This window comes from Microplitis demolitor, chromosome 6, assembly GCF_026212275.2.
Source record: "Microplitis demolitor isolate Queensland-Clemson2020A chromosome 6, iyMicDemo2.1a, whole genome shotgun sequence".
Taxonomy (NCBI): Eukaryota; Metazoa; Arthropoda; class Insecta; order Hymenoptera; family Braconidae; genus Microplitis; species Microplitis demolitor.
The window spans coordinates 6,251,494-6,271,254 of NC_068550.1; the positions used below are offsets into that span (position 1 = coordinate 6,251,494).

The window sequence follows — 19,761 nt, forward strand, 5'->3', positions numbered from 1 at the left end:
TAGTAACACGGCTTCAGTATTCATTGCCATTATGGATGTGCCTAAAACCTGGAATTGAATTTTATTCTTGAAAAAGTTAATGTTGAGATTCACTTCTAAAATAATAAATAAATAAAATTATTGTAACTAACTGAAAAAATAAAAAAAACAATATCTATTAACTAGATAAAATGCTCTTATGTAGGCCAAAGTTACATGTAAATTTCTTATAATAACAACAATGTGTTTAAATTAATTTTAAAAAACTGTATTGTTATAATTTCATAAATTTACAATTTTAATTTGTATAATTATGTAAATACATAATAATGATTGCTATAGAATAACATTATATTAAATAACAAACTTAATAAAACACCATTTTATTATTAAACATTTAATTAATAAATATTAATATTTTATAATTATGATAATGAAATCAATTAAATTTTGTATAATCATCAGGTTATATATATAAATTATTATTTTCTTTTATCTTAAATTTATTTAAATGACATTATGGTTTCTAAATTATTTTTAAATAATAAATAATTCAAAAAAAAAAGAGAAATATATAATAAAATATGAAATAACAAATAAAATACAAATATTCTTGAATACAACATAAGCGTCAATGTCCTTGATATACTTATTTGATGAAATTTTGAATTTCACTGGTGCTGTTCGTCGTAACCCAAATATTGTTTTAAAATAAATATATATCGCGCCATGTTTTTTATTTTAAAATAAATATTCGTAACTCGGACATCCCTAGTCACAAGTCTTAGACAAGTCTGTCGCATTATTTCTGTTACAGCTTCAGGACTTACCCTGTAGCTGTAACAAAATAGTCCCGTAGTATTCACGAGGTCAGTCCTGTTGTAGTCACAGATCTATTCCTGTTGCAACCATGGGTCCATTCTTGTTACAGCCACCAGAATAATCTCAGATTCATACTAAGGGTAATAATGTGTATTAGTGGAGTTGAGAATCAATGCCGATGAAAAATATTTTTTTACTACATTGAGTAGGTTCGATATAAATTATCGTTTGCTACTGTTGGTCACCACATTTCTAACTAATTTTTATCAGGAGTATTATTTTAATGTATTGGTAATTACTTGACTTAAGTCAAGATGATGGAAAAAAATCATACCCTGTTTAAAAATATTGATTGAAAAGAATTAAAAATGATATAACTCGAATTCTTTTTAATAATTTCAATTCTTTTGTTTGTATATATAGATGTACAGTTTGCATGGAGTGACCGCTTCTCAATTCTTTTCAATCAGTATTTTTAACCAGGGTAATGTTTACTTTTATTGATTAATTAGTTTAATATATAAATTTAATTATAAATACCAATAAATAAATTCATATATTAAGAAATATAAATTTGATTATTTTTTAAATTACTACTAACATTTCAGTTATTGTTATTATAAATTTAATAATAATGTAATAAATGTGAATTTAATATGTATATTAACAAATAATAAACTGTAACTGCTACGGGATTAGTCCTGTAAATACTGCAGTAACATTCCTGTTATAGCTGCAGGCCTTGGCAGCTGTAACAAGGTGGGTCCTGTAAATGCTATAGAAATTTCCTGTTGAAGCAACAAACTCATGCTACAGGGCCTATTCCTGTTACAGTAACAGTTTTGTTCTTTTTCTTCATGTAAAATTAAAAATAAAGATTACTTTTTAACGAGATGCACGTCGACACAGTAAGTAATCCCAGTGGGTCTAGTGTCATTTCATAAATAACACCACGCGACATAATGTGGGCACAGAAATTCAAAAAAATTTTGTGTTTGATTCCTATTATTATTAACTTATGGTACATTCCTTGTCATTAATGCCTGGTATAGATTTCTATATGGATATGCGAAGATACGAATAGCTCATGATAATTAGGAAATTAAACGAAATTTGTTAAATTTTAGTATAATCTTTATGTCAACACAATTTAGAATGTCAAATTTTTTAACCAAGTTTCGTTTAACTTAATTGAGAACAATTGTGAGTAATTTTTTAAAAAATCTATATCTAAATTCTATACTTTATCTTTTTTTTAATTAATTATAAAACTTTTATTACAGTCATTACGACTGAAAGTCATTAAATATTTAAAAAAAATGTGGGGGGGGGGCACTGTTTAAAAATGTTCTTAAATCAATTTTTTACTAAACTTTAACTCTTTTAAATAAATTACTTATATTTATTTTAACTAGATTTAAGTTTCTACTTACATTTAAATTAGAAGTTCAATTTAAATGAACATGAACTAAATTAAGTTGGCAAAATTTCAGTAATGTTTCAAAACTGATTTTTAAAATTGATATTGCTAAGAGTAAAAAACTTCTTATGTAAAACATCACCATAATTGTAATAAAAATAGACCACATTTAAACCAGGATATCGTTTTATGAATACAATTGTTAATTTTGAATTCGATTATTTCTTATTGTTATAAAAAAATTTTATGACGACAGCATGGCACCCAATGACGAAAAGTTTTATCCTCTTAATATCTAGCCAATGAAAATAATGAACATTTTAAGTCTAAATGTGATTGAGGAAATAAAATTGGCGCTAAAAGTTTTTAACCAATAAAAATACCAAATTATAAAGCGGGAATTTCAAATGATAAGATTTAAATAAGAGGGGATAGAAGAACGATAGAAGCGCCCTGACGTGGTAATTATTGATAAATAAAAAAAAGTCTGACGCACAGCGCAATACTAATGAGATTGTGTAGTCGTGTACTGTCGTGTATCCAGTGGATCCAGTGCTGTGGTGTTTTGAGAATAAGAAATTTCACTGTCCGCTAATAGCTTAGGACAAATAATGTCACTGTATTGGCGATGAAAATCTATAACTTTTAATAAACTGTTATTAATTTTATCTTAAATTTAAGATAATATTATTTTTTGATTTATAATATGGAAGCTGATTATCAACCATCATTAAGTCCAGCTAGAGCTTTGACAGGTAGGGACTACAAAACAAATACAAACATATAGGCGTTTTATATTTCTCAACAATCCAATCATTTATTATTAACATATTTATATAATTAATGTGACACACACACACACGCACTAAAAAAATACACACCCATATTAGGTGTCTTTTCATTGTCACTTGAACAAATTATTCGTTGAAAGTTATATTTATCTTTTGTTATAGGAAATGACACGGAAGATCCATATCCAAGTTTATCTGATTACCATGACTATGAACCAAATCTAGAGTTTGATGATACTGAACTTCAAACAACGACCACTAATGGTTAAGATTATTTATCATTTTTAATTATAATATACACTGTAAAAAATTTTTTGAGTGGTTGCGGATTACATCCGGGGTAAATGCCAAGTAGTCTGAGTATTTATTTAATTCCTTTGGAGTAAAATTCACTCCGTAGGGAAGTTTATTTTAAAATTAAAACTCCGAATTGGAGTAAATCCGGATTCGAATAAAATCTAGATCACTCCGCTATAAAAACTTCCAGTGATGAAATAAATTCAGATTTAAATAAAATTCGTAATCACTCCCGATTTATTACAGTGTATATTTCAATATGTAATTAAAAAATTTATTGAAATAAATTCTCTATACAATTTAGTATCACAACTATTGGAAGAAAAACTTGATCTTAGTACGGCTGGATCAGGAATTGTTGATTATTTAGAGAGTCCTGTAAGTGATGGAACCATAGAAGAAAATTTTGAAGAAGCTTTGGTTGATGCTCCAGTAATTAAAAATGGTAATTGACCTTTGTCTACAGTAAAGATGACACATTTGTGATAATTTTTAAAATTAAAACATTTATTTATTGATATCGATAGCTGAGGATCTTGCAGCACTTGAAGGTGAACTTGCTGATGAAGAAGATTACAATGATATCGCACGTCTTGGCATTGTTGAAGTAGTTGGTGATGATAGCGCTGGACGTAAAGTTATTGTTGTATCAGCTTGTAAACTTCCTACCGTTGGAAAAGAAGTATTTAATCATGCCAAACTTCTACGGTTTGTTTTTTTTTTAATTTCATTTTAATGTTCTTTGTATTGAAAATCTATTTTATTTTTTATAAAATTGCAGATATTTAACACATACTTTGGATACTTTTGTAGAACAAGATTACAGTTTAGTATATTTTCACTATGGTCTTACGTCGAAAAATAAACCACCATTGACATGGTTATGGCAAGCTTACAAGGCATTTGATAGAAAATATAAAAAGAACTTGAAAGCATTGTATTTAGTACATCCTACAAATTTTATTCGAATAGTTTGGCAAATTTTTAAACCAGCTATTAGGTAATAATAAATTATCAATAACTACCCTGGTAGCATTGTCTTAAGTGAGTTAGTTGACGAATGTTCTTCAGCAAGTTTCTTACAGTAGATTTAAACAAGACTTGAAGAAGATTTAATTCATAAATATATTTGCCAAAGATTTCATCAAGTCTTGCTTAAGATTTTTCTTAAAGACTTACGGAAATCTGTAGAAACAGTCTGCAGCAATTCGTAACCAATATGTCTACTATCTATCAATGTTGGATCAGAGTTGCTGCAGAATTGCTTAAAATATCGGGTTTCTTTTTCTCCGAGTCACTCCAAGCTCAACACACAGTATCTATAGCTGACTCAGTGGTCCTCATTTAAATTTAAAGTGCTACAAATTAATAATATTATCACTCGATAAAATTATATCGAATATTTAGTGAGCGCCACTGAATTTACTAGACTAATGCCGAATAGACAGCTCACGAAATAACGAAATAAGGGTGGTCATGTCCAAGTATTTTAAGCAAGTCTGAGCTAATGCATCTTAACAGATTTACTTAACGTATCTTATGGAAATATCTTGCCCCAGACTTGTCCAAGACTGATGATGCAGGCTTGCTGAAGACTGAAGGTACAGACTTACGTAAGACTTCCTTAAGAATGCTACTAGGGTATTGATTTTGTTTAGGTCCATCTTGATATGTAGTTGAAATAAATTATCGCGGAAAAACAAGGACGCATTTTATGCGTAATCTTTTATTATTCTATTGCTAACGTTTCGTCAAAATTGTTGACGTCATCAGGACTCTACAATAAAATTACATAAACCATTATTTAAATAAACACTGTGAAATATTCTAGGTAAGAATAATTTATGAATAAACTCATAAAAAGAAGTTTAAAATTGTTTATCTGATTAATGGTTCATGTAATTTTATCGTAGAGTCCTGATGTCAACTATTTTGACGAAACGTTGGCAGTAAGATAAAAAAATATTACACATAAAATACTTTTATTTGTTTATACTATTTGTTTTCCTACTATAATTTATTTCGATTATCAATTACATATCCATTAATAATATTTATCATAAATAAATTTACAGCGCAAAGTTTGGTAGAAAAATGATGTATGTAAATTATTTGGATGAATTAGCTCAACATATTAATCTTGATCAATTAATAATCCCTCAACAAGTAATAGAGTAAGTTACACCAAAATTAATTCAAAATTATTACAGCTGACTGTTATTCCATTACTTTATTTTATTTATTTAGTCATGATGAACAATTGATGCTTAAAACGAGAAAACATTTACCAACAAGCCCGCCTCCAAGTTCTGTGGCAACTCCAATTGCAACGACACAGTTTGGAGCAAGCCTTCAATTTATAAAAGAAAATAATGGAGGAGATCCGATTCCGCCGATTGTCAAACAATGCGTTGAATTTCTTGATACCCCAGACGGTGAGTTTTTGAAAAGAAATTCAATTATTGATATGTTACAATATGCATTTGTTATTTTAAATGTAATTGTTATGGATTAAATTATCAGCATTGGAAACTGAAGGAATATTTAGAAGATCAGCGAATGTTGCAGTAGTTAAAGAACTTCAAAGTCGATGTAATCATGGACTACCGGTTGACTTTCATGGAGATCCTCATATTGCTGCTGTTCTTTTAAAAACATTTCTTCGTGAGTTAGATGAACCTCTTATGACTTATGAGCTCTACGATGAGATTACGCAATTTCAGAGTATGATAATTATTTATTGATATGAATATCTGTGTGTTTAATGATAAAAAAAATATAGACCAAAGTAATAAATAAATATTATTGATTACAATTTTACAGCTTTATCAAAGGATGAACGACCACGAAAAGTTAAAATTTTAGTTTTAGAAAAATTACCTGAAGATAATTATCAACTTCTCAAATATATAGTACAGTTTTTATCGAGGGTAAATATATTAATAATCAAATTATTTTGCGAAAACAATAATTTTCTTTTCATCAATAATAATTTATTTATATTCATTTTACTAATATTTATAAAAATATTTTTTATTTTTATAGGTAATGGATAGATGTGATTTAAATAAAATGACGTCAAGTAATTTAGCTGTAGTTTTCGGGCCAAATTTAGTTCGAGCTCCGTCTTCTGTCAGCATGTCACTTTCAGCGATAGGACCAATAAATCAGTTTATAGACTTTCTATTTGCTTATCAAGACAAAATATTTATTATTTAAAAATAATTAAATTTTAACTTTTTTTTTTTAATGGCCTAACTGAGAATACTTGGTTAAAAAAAAATTCGATGCAATTTAATAGACTGATCAAATTGATTTGTGGTACGATAAAAGTTGCATCAGACCCGATTGTTTAGTCAGTATTTACGGCTACAAAAATAATCGCCTGTTAACGTATCGCGTTACTAATTCCAAAAGGTTTTACATTTTTTACATTCTTTTGAGTTCAGGTTTCCTCCTTGAGCCAAAAGGGTGTATAATTTATATTTTACTACAAATCGTTTTGGCGGGATTTTAAAGTTCCAAATTTTTTAAAAATTTGGAAGTCAAGGGAGCATATTTGTCATGCGCTTTTGGGCTTTTAAATTTATTTTTTCTAATTTTAAGCTCTAAAGTAAGTCTACCAGACGATTGCTAATGAAAAAAAAATCATACGACCTTTTAGAATTAGTAACGCGATATATTGTAATAAAAAAAGACAAAATTCTCAATACTAAAATTTTTTAATCAAGAAAATTTTGATATATTATCTTATAAATATTTTTATTTTCTTTTCTATCAAAATTATCAACATAGATTTTTTCTCTTTATAAAATAAAAGATATAATTATCAACCTAGTCACGAGAAAATGCACAATTTTTATTGAAAGTACATTTTAAATTAAAAAGATCAATTTTAAATTTGTCAATATATATATATAAATATATATACTGAATTTCTGATCGTATACCAAAGATTTATATTGTGTAAATTAAAAAAAAAAATGTTATTGATGCTAAGAGTAACGAATAATTTGAAAAATAGAGTCAAATTTTTTATTTTTTGTATAATTTTATTAGTAAAAAACAAATGCCTTAAAAAGCAATTTAAATGAGGTTTATAATTACTGATTTTTGTAAAAGTATCTCAAGTCCATCACAAATTCAATGAAAAAAAAATAATTACCATAGAAAAATTGTACCTTACATTCCATTCCATCAATATAATAAAGAAATCATTTGCTGCAATTGATACCGGCCATCAAAAAAAAAAAAAAAAAAAAAAAAAAAAAAAAAAATTTAATAATTAGATAAAATATTGTATGAATTACAAACGTTGCACTATTCATACAACACATGTAAGAATTGCAGTTCGCATAAACTAAGTATTGGGCATATCGAAGATAATGAAATGCGTGTAAATATATATAAAATAATTTAATTAAGTGTAAAAAAAATGTATTTAGATTATAGTGGAATTTATCGGATTTTTAATAACTATAAAAAAAAGTTAAATTAATTATAAATTTTCTTTATATATAATTATGTGTTCAATAAAATTGTTAGTGAATGTAAATGTGCACTAACTATGATAAAAAATTAGTTTATAAAAAAAAATATTTATAATTAAACGAAAAAGTTTTTCAATTAATTTTTTAACTAATAATTTTATTTTATAAATTAAAACTTCGATCTAATCACACAAAATAAATGTATACTGAAATTTAGAATATAATCCAGATACAAATATGTATTTACGATTGAATTTACTCTTAAAAAATTAAATCTTCATTGAAATAAAATTTAGAAAAATGTTAGTATCATTCATTTACTGTTTAATGAAATGGATATTTTAATTATTAGTATTTATGTATATATTTACATTAGTATATATCGTCAATAATTTAATTATGACAGATAAAACAATTTATATCAGTTGCAATTCATATATCTATATTTCATATCATATTTTGTTTAATATTCCGCTTAATACATTTTGCTGTGACTTTAGATCGTATATATTTTGCATTAATTAGCATTTATAATTTATTTTTTATAGTAAATTTAAAATTTGTATCGTTCGTACAAATTATTTACATATATAAATAATCTTTGTTTGGCATTTATTACTTTTCAAGTAAAATAATTACTAAATGTTTCTTTTTTAATTTCAATTATAAAACTTTATACTGACTTGATTACATATTTATATTTATTAATTCATTTATTTATTTTTTTTTTATAATAAAATATTAAAATTCGATAAATCATTTTTCATATCAGAGAACAATTAAAAATGAATCCAATTACGTAATAGTTATAATTAAAAAAAGTGACTAATATATACATTTATATATTTTTTTATCATTAAAAAATGATTAATTATGAAGAATGTGAGGAACTTCCGCAACAAGATGATTTAGTAGCCTGAGTTTGTTCTACATCATCTTCAACAACAACAACATTTCTTCTGCTACTATTAACTCTACTTAAACTAGATTTTTTTTGTTCCACCTCATCAGCATGAGCTATCATTCTCCTCGTTAAATCCAAAAACATTTCTTCAATATTTCTATTTTGTTTTGCTGAAGTATGAAAATGTACAGCGCCAACTTGTTTTGCGTATCTACAGGAACATTAAACAAATCTTACGTTATAAAATATTATCTCTTTGATATGAATAATAAATATTTAAATAGCAACAATAAAATGATATCTTACTCTTCAGCTTCTTCAATTGAAACATTACGATCTTTTTCAAGATCTATCTTATTTCCAGCAATAGCTAAACATATATCACTTCCTAGCATTTTTTTCAATTCTTTTACCCAACTTTTTACCTTTAAAATAAATATAATAATTTAATGTCTTTATTGACAGTGAATTTACTTAACAATCAGTTTTTTTTCTTGTTATTGAAGGAATTACGGCTTTTCTGATCTACTTAATTGACAAAAAAAAACGGTACAAAATAGAATTGACGCATCAATTTTACCGATTAGCCTAGTAAATATTTTTGGGGCGAAATCGTTCCCGTGTAAGGAAAATTTTTGTTTATGAATTTAGATTTCAATTTCATGACGAAACTCAGATCATGACACAAATATGACTTTAATCACAAATTCTAAAATTAATTTATTACGTCTTAGAATTGGACTTGGGATGACTTCGATAGAAACTTGACTAAATTTTTACTAAATTAAACCTTTTGTAAAATTTTTAGTGAATGAACTTCGGATCACTTGGATAAAAATTTGATTGTCATCATTTTGTCGTGATTAAAATCATTGATACAAATTTATAGATTTAGATCTAAATTCATTAGGAATAAAAAATTTTCTTACACGGGGTAATAATGACATCCTTAAGAATTCTATTAATGTACACTGTAAAAAATCGGGAGCGAATTGGATGTGAATACGGATTTTATTTAAATCGAAATTCGCTCGGAGTTTCGGAGTTTTTAAAGAAAATCACTCCGCATATGAAGTGAATAGGGACTGTTTTTTTAGAAGAGTGATTTTGGAGTGATCTTGATTTTATTTCAGTCCGCATTCACTCCGATTCAGAGTTTTGATATTAAAATCAACTGCCCTTTGGAGTAAATTTTACTCTGAGGGAATTATAAAATAAACTGTCATCCACTCTAGACTTAATCCGCGTTCATTCCGCAAATTTTTTACAGTGTATGGTATCGCAGTACGTATATCGAATTGATATCCACATATAATAACTCGTGCGAAGTGGAGAATCTAAAAAATATTTTGTCAATTAAGTAGATCAGGAAAGCCGTAGTTCCTTTAATAACTGGAAAAAAAATTAATATCACACAATGTTTTGATAAAAATCTTATCTCAAATCTAATCTTACTTTTTGAAATGTATCTTCATCAGTAATATCATATACTAAAATGGCTCCATTTGACATTCTATAGTAAATTGGTCCTAAAGCATGAAATTTTTCTTGACCCGCAGTATCCCATATTGCCAGATTGACTCTTTTGCTATTAATATTTAATTTTTTATTAAGGAATGACGCCTAAAAAAGAATAAAAAAATATTTAAAAAATAAAAAAACAAAAACAGTAAATACAAATAACTGAATAGTATCTTACCTGAACAGTTGTCAAATGTTTATCATTAAACTTGTCTTCAACATATCTGAGTGCAACAGAAGTTTTACCTACACAACCTTCACCAAGAAGAACAACTTTAAAATTATAGCCATTGCTCGAGTTTAATATCGAGCTTGCCATGGCAAAAATAAACCGGTTTTATCAAATAAACTAACGTATTATCTTAAATAAATTATTTAAACAAAAAACTTTATCTTGCGAATACAAGAATAATCATTGACATGCTGAAAAATTAAATAAATTATTTAAAAAGAAACGTATTACCGTTAAAGTCGTTAAATACGTCAAAGTCGTTATAGATCAGCTGTTTTCTGATAGTCAATCAGCAATTAGACAGAAAACTTGTAAGTTCATGTAAAGTAAATATCAATTTAAAAAATTTAATAAATACCGATAGATGTCGCTAAGTTGTCTATAAAATGTCGAATAGTAAATAAACAAAATTTTTGTATATGCATATATACATATATATATATTAATGCGTTTATATTTTCATGTATTTTTATATATATAGTATTTTATTTTAGGAAATTAATTTTTATATGAGCTGATTTTTATTTTTTTGAATATTTATTTATGACTTGTGTCTAAATATTTAAAAATTCAAAAGTTTATTTCAGTGATTTCCGAAAACATACAGAAATTAATGACGGCGATAGTATACATAAAAATAAATATATATGTATATAAATATATATGTATATAAATATATATTTATATATATATGCGGTATATATGGTATAAGTACTTCATAAAAGTGAAAAACATAAATAACAAATTTTTGAAATCATCGATATGTAAATAATTAATAACAATAAATGTTATAATATATTTATATTAAATATATAAAAATAAAATAATTATTTTTCCGGCAACTGTCAATTTGGCCGACATCAACAGGATCACGTGACACAAAATTACTATTATTATTATATAAATGCGTGCGAAAAAAAGTAACAAGTAGAAATAAAACCGGAAGTGACGTAAATAAATTTTAAAATAATACAAATAATAAATTATTTGAATATATAAATATATAAATAAATAAATAAAAATAAATAAATATTTAAAATATTGACACTTTTTTAAATTTTATCTATAATATTTGTAACAATTATTGGTGGTTGTTAAAAATAAGTTTTTATTTTGACCTCGTGGTATCTCAGACAACTATGCGTGGTAATGATGCGCTAAAGTCTCGTAAATTCGGCCGTCACCTGTATTGAAAAGGTAAGATTACTCTGTGTTAATTATTGTGATTTAATTAAGTAATAACATACAATTATTTTATTAAAATATGTTCAATATTGTATTAGTTTATTTTTAATAATTTAGATGTATTGTCATAAATAATTTGTCAAGTATATTCTTATTAAATAGTGTGAGATATCAGCGTCCTCCGGTATGTATTATCATGCATACGCCAGACTGTTAAGTGTATCATCAAATTACAACACTAAATATTCAATCCATCATTAAAATTGAAGTAATTAATCAAGTAAATTATAACTTAACATCAGTTTCTGTTAATATTCAAAAATATATGATACTGTCAGATTATAAGTAAAACGTGTCGCATTAAAAGTTGAACGCGCGCCGCTGTCTGTATTTGAGTACATTTTTAATCGGCTTTCCGTTGACAGATTTACCAACACAATAATTACGACGTAATATATTTTTTAAAAATTCATTATTATTATTTCCTAATTTATTATTTTTAAATATATATTCAAATGTTATTATTGTTGATGGCATTTTGTAGTTATATTTATAAAATTGTTTGTTTGCGTGCTATTTCATCTGTCATGGCGTGCCTGTGGCGGTTGATTGTCGTTGGCATTTTACAAATCATGAATATATTTTTTTGTCAAAATTATTTGTTAGAAATTAATTAAAAATTTTCGTAATTGATTTTTGATTACTGTTAACTTTTTGTATATTTTTTATGTATACTGTTATATATTTGTTTGTAATATGTTTGAAGTATGACATATAATTTATAGGGCATTGAAGGGGGTCGGGGATAAGGGACAAAAGCCGCAATGGCGGCGTCCTGTGCTGTGCCACGCGCCATGTCGGACTTGTCGTTGCGCACGTCGTTTTATTTGCAGCCCTTTCGCGCCTCATATCATACACAATTTGTCCTTCTCTAAATGACCGCTTATTGCTTATGTTCCACTGGTCTACTTTCATATTTTGATATTTAAATCCCCATCTAATCTAGTTTCTTAAATTATATCCTCAAGTAAAACTCATAAATTTTAAGTTTTATTCTATACTGTCAGATTTAAAGTTTCAATTCAGTGCTGACTAATTTTTCTTTTACTTAAATTCTATCCTCTCCCCCTATGCTACGTCACATATCCAAACCTAATTTCTTTTTCCCTTCCCCCTATTTCCCTCTCCCCTTTTTTTTTCTACCAAAAATTTTTTTTTACTCCGAATGAATGACTTACAGAATGCAAGTGACAGTTTCATCCATCTTTTTTTGATGACGGTAAAGTTAGCGGACATCTAACAATTTTTAAAACTTATAAATAATAAATTTAAATGTTTATAAAATAAAAATAAATAAATTCATGTCTAGAGAATTCAAAATTAAATACATACATTTTTTTAAATTTAATTATTTAACTTTTTATATGTAATTAAAAAATTTTCGTATGTCTGCTACATTTACACTTATCTTTTTTTGACGTATACGTATTTTTAAAAAAAGTTTAGCTATTGCTGTCTTTAAGTACAATGACTTTTCTGTATTTATATTAATGTTTATATCTTGATGCATTTCTTTATATTTATTCTTAACATTAAACATAAATACACATGTAAGTTTATTTGCATATACATGTATGTATTTAGAAGTTATTTTTATTAATCTTAAAATAAGAGAAAGACAAGTGAATTATGTGTGCGACACGTTTATTAGTCACATATATTTCCAAGCAAATATAGAAAGCACGGATACATTCTCAAAACTTTTAAAATATTAAATTACTCTTTAACTTTATCGCAAAAAGAATGTTAAATTAAGCCAACTATATTATCATTTGATTAAAAGTATAAATAAAAATGAATACAAGTACATTTTTATTGAACAACTTAACAACAAAAAAGATACACTATCAGTAATCATCAATCGTAAATATTTTTATACGTAATTGAATTCTTCAGATGAAATTTAAATGCGAGAAAAAGTTTTTAAATAAAAAAAAATAGGCGGTTTTTATGTTATCATTTAACAGCTTCTGTGTTTGAAAGTATATTTTTTCGGTAGATACATATAGATATATATGTAAGGTAGAGAAAAAGTGAAAAGAAAAGTTGTATTACTGGGTAACTGTGTCAGGGGCAAACATAAATCGCTATATCGGACAAATGTCAAATTTTGCCTCTTTATTTATAAATAAAATACCTAATTTTTTTTTTTTTCACCTTTTATCTTATTTATGTGTTAAATAACATTAATTTACCGGTATGTAATAATAAATCTTAGTAAAATAATTCGTATTAAGTAACTCATCGCGATTCACTTTCTGTAGTAGTCAGTGCTCGACTATTGACTCACTGATATTATCATTGTTTGACAAAGTGTTAAATGCACCAACTGTTAATGGTTAATAGTGTCAAGAGCAAAGCTAAATAATTCGTCGTTGATATATTATTAGATATATAGTTAAGGATTTTATAATTATCAGTATTATTTGAATTAACTAAGACTAAATAATTTTTAACAGTATCATATTGAAGTTTTATTTCCTTTTCTTCAATGTCAATAATTATATCTCGACAGAAAAATTTCTATAACTTTATAACAAGATATATTTTTATATTAATGTAACCATGTTAAAATCCTGAGTACTTTGCAATGCATGCCGGTGAGCCTTTTTGTAATCCTTTACGGTTTAAAAGCAAAGAAAAACATACGTTTTGTTTATTGGTGTTACAAAGATTTTTTTAATTATTTTTTACGAATTAATTAAACAATTTAAATAAATAACTAAATAATTTTTTTTTATTTTTCAGTAAATTTGAGCGGGGTAAGAAAATTATGATGTTTAGTTTTCACAAACCAAAAGTTTACCGTTCATCCACGGGATGTTGCATTTGCAAAGCCAAATCCAGCAGGTTTGTTATTAATAAATAAATTAATTTTTAACAAATTTAAAAATTTACATAATTTATTGTTAAATTTATTTTTGTGACAGCTCCCGTTTTACTGACAGTAAAAAGTACGAAGATGATTTTATAAAATGTTTTTTACTAGAAGAACAACGTACTGGTGAGATTTGTAATGCGTGTGTTCTTTTGGTTAAGCGGTTTAAAAAACTACCTCCTGGTTCAACTCGCAATTGGGCATATGTAAGTTAATTATTTTAATAATATAAGTAATGAAGTATAATCTAGACTACATGACAAGAATCTTATTATTATTCATTTTAATTTTCAGATTGTAGATGGACGTGCAGGCCCTGGTGTCAAATCATTGACGAAGTATAAGTCGAAGAATAAAAAAAAACTTAAAGATAATCCTGAAAAAATAGTAAAGAAGAAACATGTTTATGTTAAATCTGATGATCGTGAGCGCAGTCCTGTAATAAGTGATGATTTACATTTAAATGGTAATTTATTTATACTTTTATACATATATATATTATATAGAAATTTTTTATAATTGAAATATATATTTTTAGAAGACTACTTAAATGGTACTGAAAGCAAAGGATCCAGTAGATCTGAGACTCCAGAGGACTGTGATGATATTGAAATGACTGAAAGCACAACTGAGAGAGTTTGTACTGACAATAATGATGATCTTGCTGCTTATAGTTTTATTGACATGGATTATTTTAAAAGGTATTAAATAGACAAAGAAAAAAAAATAAAATGTTACTATTTAGTCTTATAAAAATTATCGAAAAAAAGAAAACAAAAATTTTTTATATACCACGTTTTTAAAACGGACTAAAAAGTATAAAATAATTTCTCTGAGCCTCATGAAAATTTAAAAGCACAAGCAGATTCCGAGCTTCTTACAGATAGGCCTAAAAATTTATGATTGTGAATTTTTAATAGCTATGAAAATACTTGTAAGATTTAAAACGAAAGATGTGCAGCGCATGCAACAGATAATTGATGCATTAATAGTTCAACTATCAATTTTATTACGCTGCAAATGATATGAACTGCTGTGTAAGTTTTCTTATTAAAAGCTTCTCTCTACACTTCTTACAGTTATGTATTGAATGCGCCCCAGGTTTTTCGTTTTAAATTTTACAAGTCTTTTCATAGTTATTAAAAATTCACAATTAAATTTTCAGGAGTATCTGTAAAAAGTTCGGAATTTGTATGTGGTTTTAAATCTCCATGAGGCTTAGAGAAATTATTTAATACATTTTAATCTGTTTTAAAAATGTGGCATATTAAAAAACTTTTTTTTATTTCGATAATTATTTTCTCCTTTTTAGGACTGTGTCTGAAATTTTGAAATCGATTTTAAACTTCAAGAGAAGACAATGACCGAGACATACGACAAATTTCAAGTTTATTTCAGTTTCTTTTCACCTGATCAAGTCTGAAATAAAAAATCGTTATATCTACCTACCAATAATATATCAAACTATTTAATTTTTTTTTTTCTTTTTTCTTTTTCATTTTCTTGCATTGTCATCTAATTCTGAACTATGTTTCAAATTTCAAGTCTAACTCATCGGGACGATAGTTTAAAATCAATTACAAAATTCCACCCAAACAGACATACATGAAAGCGAGTTAATAAAAACGTGGTAATAAATACATCTTTTTTTTTTTTTTTTTTTATAGAACTACAATTTGTTGCGGCGTAATATTCAGAGGCCTATGTAATGAAGTTATCGTAGTTCCAGAACTAATAAAACGTTGTTCAAGTTGCATTCTGCGACAGCGACAACGACAACTTGCACAAACAGGAGTAAATACTGCAAGTAATAGTCCATTCCATAGTTCGGCATTGGCGAGTCCTGCATATCGTGCATCATCCTCGAGTCCTGCCCACAGTGTTGACTCTACAGATGCTTCAGCAAACAAATCTACAGGTAAAGTGTTCAGTGATAATTCATCAGACTCTGGATACGACGAGTCTTCCAATCAAGGAGTTGGTGAGAGTAAAATTGCCCAAAACAATATAAATAATAGCACAAACATGATTGATTCGGGAAAAATAAATTCAATAAAAATAAAACCAACACCGACAACAGAAACTGTCAGATTAGTTAAAGTACCAATTAAAATTATAAAATCAGTAGAAAAATTTACAAACGAATCAACTTTTGTTTCATCTAAAAGTCTGACTAGTACAAATGGCCATTCTCATGTCGTTATAAATAATCCTCTTGACGATTTTGCAACTCATGCAGTAGCAAGACAATCTGTTATTAATTAATATCACATTTATCCTAGACTAATTTTATTTATTTATCTTTTTAAAATCTAGGTAAATATGAATTTTTATAAACAAATAACGATATTGCTGCATTTAAATTATTGACCAAAATAACATTATTTAATAATAATGGTATCGTATCGATATTTAATTGTTGTAGAAAAAATTATTCCTAGAAGACGATGGGTTATCTTACAAACATTTTATTTATTTCTCGTATTCAAAATAAAAAAAAAATTAGGACAATTGTAGTTATTATTTATTTATTGAGAAATATTTATTTTCAAAACTATTTATATTTTAGGAATTTAAATTATTCCTAAAATGAGATTAAATTTTTTATGAAAAAAAAAAAAAAAAAAAAAACAAAAAAAAAGTTGTAAATTGTAGAAAAAATTGATCAATTATATAAATTACTTGATGAAATACATCAAAATACTGTGATAGTTATGGTATATTGATATTATATATTTTACAAATCTTCATATAATTATGGAATTATTATTAATGACGTATTAGTCTTCAAATTTAATCTATTTATTACGATACCCATCCTGTAATATCAATTCTTCTAGAAAAAATATTAATAGAAAAATTTTAATATAAAAAAAGTTTATTATTTTTTTTTTTTAAGTAAAATTGGTGTCAGTCGTAAATGAATGTAATGTTTTAAGATGCCAATGTTTAATTTTATTAATGATGAAATTATTTAAAGTAATTCAAGAATTTAAATGCGAAACAAAACAGTTCCTTTGACTAAATAAATATTTAATAAGAAAATTATTGCATTTTGGACTAATCGCAATTTCCATGACGTTAAAAATTAATTAACTGAAATTAAAGTCGTGCTCGGATATTTAATAAAAAAAAAAAAAAAAAAAAAAAAAAAAAGAGATACGGTGACCCAATAATTTTATAGCAATACGTTTAAAAGAAATTTATTTCTTTTATAAAATAAGCCAATATATATAGAAAAAAGTCTTCTTTAATTAAGCACTTGTGTCAGTATTAAAAATAATAAAATTTTGTCAGGACCAATAATAATTTATAACATTTTTAAATATATAAGTCAATGACATAGTGCAGAATGGACGATGCTTGTGAGCTAAAGAATTAATCGAGTCAAAAATCATCGAATAGACGATTTTTACTTTTTTACTGTAAAAAACAAAAAAAAAAAAAAAAAAAAAAAAAAAAATTATATTAACTCGATATACAAAGATTAGTTTTAATTGTTATGTGCAATATTAATTCTTTGTATCTCGATAAACAAAAACAAATAATTATTTTTTCTCATAAAATTAAAAAAAATTTTTTAACAATACTTAATTTTTTATTAATGTAAACTCCGACAATTTATATAAAATAATGAACTCGAGTGTCATTTTGTCAATCAAACATCGAATAGATGAATTGTTTCAAGACAAAGTTTTTTACTTTGCCTTTTAATGAATTAATTAATTTTAATTGTATATTTAAATTTTAATTGATCTCCTGAGATTAAGTCCATAATTTGCAATTTTAAAAATGTGTGTTATATAATTGGGTTTTTATCATCTTATAAAAGATGTTGTGAGACTGCTCTATTATTTTAAGCCGAGTACGTATTTCAAAATGAAAATATATTATTTTATTTTTTTTACTGCAATACATTAATTAAATTTTTTATTTTATGCAATTTAATTATTTCTATTACTAGTAGACTACATATTGATATTTTTAATTTATAAAATATCATTGTTGATTAATAGATATAACATATGTGTGTTTCCACTGCCAGAAAAATATATTAGTAAAGTGAAAGAAAAAAAAATTGGAGATATATATGAAAGTATTAATCAATAATGGTTATTTTATCTTTAATTACTATCATTTTTATTTAATTATTTTTTACTTAGCAAATTTTTTGGTCTATTCAATTAATTTAATTGATATTTAAGTATTTATCAAACCTTTTCATTACAATAATGTGAAATTTTATCTATAAACAATTTTTTTTGCTAATTTATGTACTGCATTTTATGAATATGAGTGATGCACTTATTATTTTAATATTATGATTTGGTTTTGATTATAATCATGATACAAGTCATTTATCTATTAATATTGCGAATAATCTGACAGTTTCTGATAAAAAAAGAAACAAAACCGCAAGCGTTTTGATAGATAAAAATGTAATTTTTAATATAAATCAACATTGATTATTAATATAAATAATATATTAAGTAAAAAAATTTTTTCGTATTAATTACGAAAAATAACCGCCAATAATCATGTTTCATTTTTAGGTATTAAGAATTTTTATATCAAAACACAAACTTTATTAACTATAAATAATAATTATCTTTATATTAATTCTGATTGTGAGACTGATCGATGTATTAAACAGATAACAATTTATTTACATAAAAATATTGTAGTATAGATCAGGATTATTTTATTATCATATGTATATATACACATACGTAATGATAGATATATATTTTTTTCGATTTGTTGAAGTGTTAACTTGAAAAGTTAAAATTTTTTCATGATACCAGCAACGAAACTTCAAATTTTAGTGTCTCTACAACCAGTCGAAATAGATAATTTCAGTCCAAGGCAGCGAACAAATATTAGCTAACGCGTAAATTACGAATGTCTTCAATTAGCGGGCAGAAAAATTTGTGCTTCGCTCTTTGGGAAGAAACAATTAGTATATTACATACCTAGGAAGGAAAGTGAAACGCGGCAGTCACCAGATTTGTACCTGAAAATTCAAATTTTTGTCTCTGTTTTTATCATTAGTTTTTTCATAAGAGAAAAGCTCAACTTTCTTCCCTCTAAACAGTGCAGGAATTTAAACTTTCGGTTCAGGTATGGTGAAAAATAATGTATTCTGCCCGTTAACTGAAGGCATTCGCAATTGAAACTCTGA

The 19,761-nt window shown here is 25.8% G+C and overlaps 3 protein-coding genes across 6 annotated transcripts; 2 read left to right on the forward strand and 1 right to left on the reverse strand.

Moving 5' to 3' along the window:
• The first annotated feature begins 2,738 nt into the window (after nt 1–2,738).
• On the forward strand, nt 2,739–7,578 carry LOC103579892 (rho GTPase-activating protein 1). The gene is made up of 10 exons (XM_014439366.2): nt 2,739–2,976; nt 3,175–3,276; nt 3,614–3,754; nt 3,837–4,017; nt 4,091–4,309; nt 5,385–5,483; nt 5,557–5,744; nt 5,833–6,033; nt 6,133–6,239; nt 6,355–7,578. The coding sequence occupies exons 1-10, from the start codon at nt 2,928–2,930 to the stop codon at nt 6,526–6,528; spliced, it is 1,461 nt and encodes a 486-aa protein (XP_014294852.1). The 5' UTR covers nt 2,739–2,927; the 3' UTR covers nt 6,529–7,578.
• Nucleotides 7,579–8,171: 593 nt separating this feature from the next.
• On the reverse strand, nt 8,172–10,835 carry LOC103579832 (ras-related protein Rab-21). Its single transcript, XM_008561377.2, has 4 exons — nt 10,403–10,835; nt 10,159–10,326; nt 9,010–9,128; nt 8,172–8,914 (listed from the first exon to the last, which is right to left on the reverse strand). The coding sequence occupies exons 1-4, from the start codon at nt 10,541–10,543 to the stop codon at nt 8,671–8,673; spliced, it is 672 nt and encodes a 223-aa protein (XP_008559599.1). The 5' UTR covers nt 10,544–10,835; the 3' UTR covers nt 8,172–8,670.
• A 755-nt stretch (nt 10,836–11,590) lies between these two features.
• LOC103579833 (SIN3-HDAC complex-associated factor) lies at nt 11,591–17,118 on the forward strand. Of its 4 annotated transcripts, none has more exons than XM_008561378.2 (6): nt 11,591–11,653; nt 14,450–14,551; nt 14,632–14,785; nt 14,874–15,045; nt 15,118–15,280; nt 16,247–17,117. In XM_008561378.2, exons 2-6 carry the CDS (start codon nt 14,475–14,477, stop codon nt 16,842–16,844), a joined length of 1,164 nt encoding a protein of 387 aa, XP_008559600.1. In that variant the 5' UTR covers nt 11,591–11,653; nt 14,450–14,474; the 3' UTR covers nt 16,845–17,117. The 4 variants fall into 4 exon arrangements, with proteins under 4 accessions (XP_008559600.1, XP_008559603.1, XP_008559602.1 ...); XM_008561381.3 differs by lacking the exon at nt 11,591–11,653 and adding an exon at nt 11,687–11,825 and having other exon boundaries at nt 16,247–17,118; XM_008561380.2 differs by lacking the exon at nt 11,591–11,653 and adding an exon at nt 11,835–11,909 and having other exon boundaries at nt 16,247–17,118.
• Nucleotides 17,119–19,761: the final 2,643 nt, after the last annotated feature.